At 59.5% G+C, this 8391-nt stretch overlaps 3 protein-coding genes across 3 annotated transcripts; 1 reads left to right on the top strand and 2 right to left on the bottom strand.

The window, feature by feature from the left end:
* Nucleotides 1-11: 11 nt before the first annotated feature.
* SPRG_16409 (TKL protein kinase) lies at nucleotides 12-1485 on the top strand. The gene is made up of 4 exons (XM_012355817.1): nucleotides 12-71; nucleotides 116-273; nucleotides 317-1028; nucleotides 1078-1485. Exons 2-4 carry the CDS (start codon nucleotides 179-181, stop codon nucleotides 1402-1404), a joined length of 1134 nt encoding a protein of 377 aa, XP_012211207.1. The 5' UTR covers nucleotides 12-71; nucleotides 116-178; the 3' UTR covers nucleotides 1405-1485.
* Nucleotides 1486-2058: 573 nt separating this feature from the next.
* Nucleotides 2059-6064, bottom strand: SPRG_16410 (TKL protein kinase; the record flags this gene model as incomplete). The annotated part of the gene is made up of 22 exons (XM_012355818.1): nucleotides 6006-6064; nucleotides 5869-5961; nucleotides 5723-5821; nucleotides 5577-5675; nucleotides 5435-5533; nucleotides 5284-5382; nucleotides 5139-5237; nucleotides 4987-5085; nucleotides 4707-4805; nucleotides 4568-4666; nucleotides 4421-4519; nucleotides 4241-4372; nucleotides 4089-4187; nucleotides 3955-4041; nucleotides 3773-3907; nucleotides 3697-3723; nucleotides 3632-3649; nucleotides 3483-3575; nucleotides 3273-3436; nucleotides 2740-3221; nucleotides 2451-2689; nucleotides 2059-2394 (listed from the first exon to the last, which is right to left on the bottom strand). Exons 1-22 carry the CDS (start codon nucleotides 6015-6017, stop codon nucleotides 2059-2061), a joined length of 2808 nt encoding a protein of 935 aa, XP_012211208.1. The 5' UTR covers nucleotides 6018-6064.
* A 314-nt stretch (nucleotides 6065-6378) lies between these two features.
* SPRG_16411 (hypothetical protein) lies at nucleotides 6379-7601 on the bottom strand (the record flags this gene model as incomplete). The annotated part of the gene is made up of 2 exons (XM_012355819.1): nucleotides 6379-7410; nucleotides 7458-7601. 2 exons carry the CDS (start codon nucleotides 7599-7601, stop codon nucleotides 6379-6381), a joined length of 1176 nt encoding a protein of 391 aa, XP_012211209.1.
* Between the last annotated feature and the right edge of the window lie 790 nt (nucleotides 7602-8391).

Below are 8391 nucleotides of genomic sequence, written 5' to 3' on the forward strand. Positions count from 1 at the left end.
TCGCGATGAAGCTGCGCCACCGCCAACTCCCGCACCTTATCTACAAATTCGTCCACCAATTCGCGCCAGACGTACGCGAGACCATCAAAGAATAGTCCGTCTGAGATTGGTCTAGGAGCCAGCGACTGCGATCATCACACAGGAGCGTCTCGGTGGCGGCAGCTACGGCGACGTACACATGGGCATGTACAAGAACAAGCGCGTCGCGATCAAGTCGGCCAAGAACCGTCACGCCGTTCGCGATCTTCTCGCTGAAATCGACGCCATTCAAACGTAGCACGACTGCGAATCCATTCAAATTTCACGTGTGATTTAGGTGCAACTCGCCGTACTTGATCGAGCTTATCGCGGCCTCGGAGCAGTACAGTGACTACCCCAAGCTCCCCAAGCTCGTGCTCGAGTACATGGACGGTGGCGACCTCCACCAGTACCTCGACAAGAAGCGCAAGGGCGAGCCCGTTCCGTTCGACTACTCGACGCTCGATATTGCGTGGGTCATTGCCAACGCTTTGGCCGACCTCCACCGGAATGGCTTTATGCACCGCGACCTCAAGAGCCGCAACGTGCTTCTCTCGTCCACAAACTACATCAAGGTGGCCGACTTTGGCCTCACGAGAGAAATCGACCCAAACATGACGGTTGGGGCTGGTACGTGTGCGTGGATCGCACCCGAAGTGTTTGGCGAGAGCGGCTCGTACGACTATGCGGCCGACATTTACTCGTTCGGCGTCATTTTGACGGAGCTCGAGACGCTCCAGGAGCCGTATGCAGGCATGACCCGCTACGACATTACTGCTGGCGTTCGCAGCGGCCGGTTGCGTCCGTCGGTGAGCTCCAACTGCGCGCCGTGGTTCAAGGAGCTCGTTGACGACTGCTTGTCGTTCGACCCAACGAAGCGCCCGACCCCCATTGCGATCATCGACAGTCTCTTGCTGCAGAAGAGCACCGACCTACTGCAGAAGCCGTTGAGCAGCCGCGAAGGCACGTCGATGGCCTTGACCCACTCGGGCAGCAGCAGCTCCACCTCGGTATCTTGATGCCACCGTCTTGAGTGTCTGTTGAACGATGATTGTGTAGTCCATGTCGTCGTCCTCGTCCCGGGCGATGTCCAGTCGTATACCGTGTCCAGTGTGCAAGACGCGCCACGCTGCATCTCTCGAGCGCTGCAGCAAGTGCGGCGAAATGCTGCCGGACGCATCGGCCAAGCTCACGCTCTTGCTCAAGCGCGCCGAGGTGGCCAATGCCAAGGGCTTCTCGGTCGACCTCTCAATCGAATGCGACTGCGAGACGACCAACGCGATGACGGCGGCGACGTGCTCCTATTGCGGCAGGAAGCTTCCGAACGACGCGGAGAAGCTGCGCATCCTCGTGCGTCGCTTGGACCTCGCGATCAGCGCCGCGTAAGCTGCACCCGAGGGGTCTTTCTTGGCTCCATTCCGAGGACTCTTTTCCATTTCCATCTCTTCCAAATAGTACGTTTTTGCCATTTTGAAGTTTTCATTTTGAAGTTTTCGACTTTGAATCTGGATGCGTCGACGAAGAAATCCGTTCGTCAAACTGTGCATGAGGAATGGACGCCGGCGTCGAGCTCAAGTAGACGCAATGACGAGGCTGCTGTTGCCTGACCCTGCTGAACGCTACTCTTCTCGACGTCAAACGAGAGGTGTGTGAGTGCTGGCGCCTGATGGGGCTGGTAGCGCATTTGAACCTTTTCAAACGCCAGGTGACCGCGCTTCTCGCTCTCGAGAATACGAGGCAAGAGGTCGCTTGTCAGCGGCGCTTCCATCGAGAGGGTGTCACAACTCTCAAACCGCTGCAGCGAAGCATGGGAGGCTTGGACTTGGGCCCGAACGCGCCGTGCCGAATGAACTACTAGCGTTGCAAAGTCGTAGCATGATCGATAGTCCAAATCCGATCCAATGCTACAAGGACAGGAGGGACGAGTTTAAAGTACAAAACAACTCCAAGGAGAGAGAACTCTCTCGGCAACTCGTCTTTGGCGATCCGACGTGCTCTGTGCGGAGTGTGCATAACACTCTTTGGTCGTGCACATCGAGCTTACACCGCGCTGGTCGCGAGGTCGAAGCGACGGGTGAGGATGCGCAGCTTCTCCGCGTCGTCCAGAAGCTCCTCGCCACACTCGGGGTCGGTGCACGTCGCCGCCGTCATCAAGTTGGTCATTTCGCAAATGTCGCAGTTGATGCAAAGGTTGATCGAGAAGCCCTTGGCGTTGGCCACCTTGGCGCGCTTGAGCAAGAGCGTGAGCTTGGCCGACACGTCCGGCATGGCCTCGTTGCAGCTGCTGCAGTGATCGTTCAAAGCTGCGTTGCGCGTCTTGCATGCTGGGCACGGCAGACGACTGGACATCGCCCGGGACGAGGACGACGACGTCGACTAGATCCAAAGGGTAACCAGACAAGCACTCTCAATACACAATGGTTGCATCTTACCGAGGTGGACGAGCTGCTGCTCATGCCCTTCGTCAGTTGCGGCAGCGTTACCAGACGCTCGGTCTTGGTCTCGGGCTCGGTGACCGGTTCTCGACCAACAAGAGCCTTTTCCTGCAGCAACAAACGATCGATGATCGTCTGCGCCATCGGACGCTGCTTGGGATCAAACGACAAGCAGTCGTCGACCAGCGCCTTGTACCACGGCGCACACTTGGAGCTCACCGACGGACGCAGCTCGCCTTGTACCACGGCGCACACTTGGAGCTCACCGACGGACGCAGCTCGCCGCTGCGGACGCCGTCCACGATCGCAAAGAGGTTCATGCCAGCATACGGCACCTGCAGCGTCTCGAGCTCGGTCAAAATGACGCCAAACGAGTAAATGTCGGCCGCGTAGCCGTACGTGGTTCCCGAAGCAAAGACTTCGGGTGCGATCCACGCCGGCGTTCCCACAAACGTCGTCATGTCGAGGTTGAACTCTTTTGTGAGGCCAAAGTCGGCCACCTTGATGTAGTTGGAGGAGCTCAAAAGCACGTTGAGGCTCTTGAGGTCGCGGTGCATAAAGCCATTCCGGTGGAGGTCGGCCAAAGCGTTGGCAATGACCCATGCAATATCGAGCGTCGAGTAGTCGAACGGAACGGGCTCGCCCTTGCGCTTCTTGTCGAGGTACTGGCGGAGGTTGCCGCCGTCCATGTACTCGAGCACGAGCTTGGGGTTGTCACTGTACTGCCCCGAGACCGCCTTGAGCTGCAGCAAGTACGGCGAGTTGCATCTACCATCCAAAATTGAGGTTCAGATTGAGCAAGTTGAAGAAGCATCGTACGTTTGCATGACGTTGATCTCTGCGCGAAGGTCATCGGCGCCGGCTGCGTATTTAGCCGACTTGATCGCGACGCGCTCGTTCTTGTACAAGCCTTTGTGCACGTAGCCAAAGCCGCCGTCGCCGAGGAGGCTCTTGGTATCAATGTGGATTGCGCGCTCGGGCACCTACGCCAACGAGGTTGGGTACCGCGCGCGGCCTCTGGTTTCTTACGCAGTGCGCGATGCAATGGACTGCCGAGAAGATGAGCTGCGGCAACCGGCGGTGGCGCAGCTTCATGGCCAAGACGAGCGGGGTTTCGATCTCCTATACATGTCGACGTCCATTTTACAGCGGCGAACGCAGCCGGGCGAGCGCCAGACCTGGTTGCGTGCATTTCGCTGCACGCCGGGTGCGTGCAGCAGCATCTCAAGGAGAGTGTGCGCACCGCGAGGTGCAAGAGGCTGTCACCACTCTACGCAATGGACATCGTCGGCCGAGACAGCGCGTAGACATGGTCGTACCTCGGTGGTGAGGTTGGGGCTCACACTCTCTTCCACGAGCATACTCGCGCGCACGACATCCCCAGCGACGACCGCGGCCAAAAGCTCCGAAGCACGCGCGTCGTACGCTTCCTCGAGGCGCGCGAGGTCGATGCCCTACACCATGGCAGCTACACGACCAAGCGTGCAGTGATCGAAAGTACGTCTGCGTGGGCGCCAGCGTCGAGGAGGAGACCGACAATGGTCAAGTGACCGCCGCGCATGGCTACCGTCAGCGCTGTCTGGCCCTTCTACACCGCCCACGATGATAAACGTTGCGGTGGTACCAGCATCGTACCGCGTCGGTCGCATGCACGTTGGGGCGGGCAGAGAGCAAAACTCTGGCAACGTCTTCGTGGCCAAACAGTGCGGCCAATAACAGCGGCGTCGCGCCGGGCTATGCACAAGGCAATTGCAGCGTTTTATCTCAGGGATACAGTAGACAAGTACCATGAGAAGCTGGTCCTGGGACGGAAAGCTTTCTCGAAGGCCCTGATCGACGTCGGCCCCCGCGTCGATGAGCCGAGCAACGATCTCGTGATGCCCATTGCGCGACGCGCCGAGAAGGGGCGTGTCACCATCCTAAAAGGACACACATGGCGCGACATCCTCTCAAAAGAGATTCTCTACGCTCGCGCCTTGGTTGACCGATGCGTGGGCCGCAAGGAGCATCGCTACAACGGCGTCGTGGCCGTTTTGAGACGCCGCCAAGAGAGCCGTCGCCCCGTCCTAGACCCCGCACGTTGCATGCATCGGCGACGTCGACGTGCGTCTTACGTTTCGAGCTTGATTTACGGCCGCATGGGCGGCGAGCAGGTCGGCGACAATGGTATCATGGCCATTCTTGGCGGCGAGCCAAAGGGGTGTCGCTCCATTCTAGACATGCATGGGGCCATCGCAACAAGAAAGCACGTACATTTCTCGCGTGGTTCACCGCCGCTTGCGCTGCCACGAGTGTCGTGACGACCATGCCGTGGCCGTTTTGGGCGGCGGCCAAGAGCGGTGTCGCTCCGTTCTAGTACCGTGCTGCGTGAAAAGTGTCAATGTATCAAGCGCCGTACGTTCATGGCTCGGTCGACGATTGCGTGCGCCGCGAGCAACGCCGATACAACTGCGTGGTGACGCGACCAAGAGCGGCGTCGATCCGTTCTACGACTCCAACACGGTTCCAATGCGTGGCGGCGACGGCAAATTACGTGTTTGGCGTCGTCGACGGCAGCGCCGGCGCCAATGAGAGCTGTGACGACGCGCACGTGGCCATTCTGCGCCGCGAGAAACAACGCCGTCGCGCCGTCCTAGCGTCCAGATATCCGGTCCGTCCTACTCTGCGAGACATCGACAGCCGTACGGTCATCGCGTGGCCAACGTCGGCGCCGGCAGCCAGCAATGCTACGATGACGGCAGTATGGCCATGCTTGGCAGCAAGGCAGAGCGACGTCGCGCCGTTCTAGTGCAGTCGTGGGTCCAGCGCCGTCGAGAAAAAGAGACCGTACGTTGGTCGCTTGGCGCACGTGGGCGTTGGCGGAGAGCAGCGTGGCGACGACCGCCTCGTGGCCGTTTTGGGCCGCGAGACACAAGGGCGTCGCACCGTTCTAGAGAGATGACCACGCGAATGGCGATCGCACATAGTACCCGACCACGTACGCTTCTAGCTTGATCCACGACGGCGTTGGCCGCTAGCAATGCTCTCACGACGGCATCGTGACCGTACTGCGCGGCCATCGCCAGCGGCGTCGCTCCGTCCTGCACCATAAAAACGTCATGTCCCACGAGAGCGTGGTCGAACCGTCATGGCGTGGTTCACGTCGGCGTTTGCGGCGACGACAATGGCCACGACCTCGCAATGGCCGTTCTGCGCTGCGAGACTTAGCGCCGTCGCTCCGTTCTACAAAAATAAGCAGGAGCCCAAGCTGCAATGGCGCGTCGGCGTACGTTTCTCGCCTGGTCAACCGCGGAGTTAGCGGCGAGCAGCAAGGCCACAACAGGGTCATGACCGTTTTGGGCCGCCGCCAGGAGGGCTGCGCTGCCGTCCTAGCCAAGCATCGACCCGTAGTGTCGAGGTCGGTTGCAGGACGCACCTCGTTGGTCCAATGGACATTGGCGCCTCTCTCGAGGCAGAGCGCCACATCATTGACGCAACCGTTGAAGGCTGCGTGCCACAGCTGAGCGTCCTATTACGAATCACATGAGGCATGCCGCCTTCTCGCCGTACTACCAGTGTCGACATGCGTCGTCTCTTGTTGTGTGGACGTCCACATTGGCGCCGACGGAAAGTTCAAACCTCTCCAATTGCATATCGCATTGATTGTCAGAGGCTTAGCAGCCCGTCTGGTGGCATGTCTCATATTTGGCTGCTCGATCACGATTGCACACCGCCTCGGACACACACGGTGCGTGTGCACACTTGTGTAGATCAAGACAAGGGAGATGGCTCTCTGCAGGAGTCTGCCAACCCGAGCACATCCACCTACACGTCTCAGGACGCCAAGGACATCCGGCATCATCAGGACCTTTGGCCCTTTCTAACAGTCTCATCAACAAGGCTGTGTGAAAACACACACAAGACTCTAAAAACGCTCTGCACGAGCTTACGACGTGCGCGTCGCGAGATGCAGCTTGTACGCGCAGTAGAGGCCGAGGCCGTTGAGCCCGAAGGCGATCGCAAAAAGCCAGAAAAAGCAGTGCCGACCGACGCAGACCTCGGCGCCCGAGGTCGGGTCGAGAGCCGACGCGATGCGGTACAGCCGCGACGAGAGCGGCCCAAGCAGCAGCGGAAACCCAATCGCATTGGCGAGCGTCATCGCGCCAAAGTTCTCGCCAAAGTACTTGGCGCCAAAAAGCTCTCGCGTCAGCACCGTGTACGTGGGGAAGAGGAAGCCTTCGGCAATGCCGCCGACGGCCACGGGCACGAAGAACCATCCAAGCGGCGCCAATACAAAGAGGACTTGGCCGAGCATGGTCATGGCCAGACCCAGGCCTAGGAACGAGGCGCGCGTCCAGGTGGCGAGGTACGTGTCCGAGAGATGCCCGACAACCAGCCGGCCCACGAGGTTGCACAGTGAGAAGAGCGAGACGTAGGGCGCGACGGCGTCGGGCGCGCCGCCCGCCGACTCGAGGAGGAACGCGAGGTTCGCCATGACAAAGAGGCCCGACCCGACGCCAATGAGCACGGCGAAGAAGAGGTACCAGAACCGAACGTCTTTCGTGAGCGCCCAGCCCGTGACGTTGACGTCGGCGTCGATCGCTGCATACTCGTGCTTGGCAACCTCGTCGTCGTGGGGCAGAAGCAGCAGCACGCCGAGACCGCACACGAGCAGCGTCTCGGCGCTCATAAAGCTAAAGTACGCAGCGACGTGGTCGTTGAAGAACGTCTTGTAGAGGAGCGAGAAGACGGCGCCGCCCGCGCTAAAGCACGAGAGGAGAAGACCGAGCACGAGACCGCGGTGGCGCTCGCCGTAGAGGCCTTCGTTGGCGCCGAGCGAGACGATGCCGGCAAACTGGCTCGAGAGGCCGATGCAGCCTAGGGCCAGCGCCAAGGCGAGCGGCGAGCTTTTCGCGGCCGTGAGCATCGAAAGCAGCGCGTAGAGGAGCGGGAGGAGGATCGTACCGACGACGATCGTCTTGCGCACGCCAAAGCGGTCGTAGAAGACGAGAGCGACGAGCTGACGAACGCGATCTGGCTCTGGTCCATCTGCAGGTACGCCTTGAGCTGCGCGTTCCAGGCCGAGATGGCGTAGCCCGCGCCGATCGACGTCATGATGAGGCAGCCGGCCGCGAGGCTCAGGCCCGCGCGGACCCGCCGTGGCAGCATGCTTTGTCTAGAGTCTCGAGGCTTGGTCGGTGGCAAACCGATCGCGTTTGCAGACGGTAGTTTTAAACATCCGAGTGTTGGCATTGTATTGACTGTAGAAATGAATACAAGTGTATGAATCAATTGCAGTTCTGCTGTTTCTTACAGCTTGAAGTTGGCACTGAGACCCTCTATAAATACATACAATATGTAGTCCCACGGGTTTCATGATTGACGATCGCTACCGGTACCGGTACTATGTGAGCTGCGTGTGCTGGGTCAAAATGACGCCAAACGAGTAAATGTCGGCCGCGTAGCCGTACGTGGTTCCCGACGCAAAGACTTCAGGTGCGATCCACGCCGGCGTCCCCACAAACGTCGTCATGTCGAGCTTGAACTCCTTTGTGAGGCCAAAGTCGGCCACCTTGATGTAGTTGGAGGACGAGAGGAGGACGTTGAGGCTCTTGACTGTGAGGTCGCGGTTCATGAAGCCGTTGCGGTGGAGGTCGGCCAAAGCGTTGGCAATGACCCACGCAATATCGAGCGTCGAGTAGTCGAACGGAACGGACTCGCCCTTGCGCTTCTTGTCGAGGTACTGGCGGAGGTTGCCGCCGTCCATGTACTCGAGCACGAGCTTGGGGTTGTCACTGTACTGCCCCGAGACCGCCTTGAGCTGCAGCAAGTACGGCGAGTTGCACCTAGTACAATCCAAAATTGAGGTTCCGATTGAGCAAGTTGAAGAAGCAATCCTACGTTTGCATGACATTGATCTCTGCGCGAAGGTCATCGGCGCCGGCTGCGTTATTTAGCC

Source organism: Saprolegnia parasitica (assembly GCF_000151545.1).
Source record: "Saprolegnia parasitica CBS 223.65 unplaced genomic scaffold supercont2.313, whole genome shotgun sequence".
In the NCBI taxonomy this organism is placed as follows: Eukaryota; Oomycota; class Saprolegniomycetes; order Saprolegniales; family Saprolegniaceae; genus Saprolegnia; species Saprolegnia parasitica.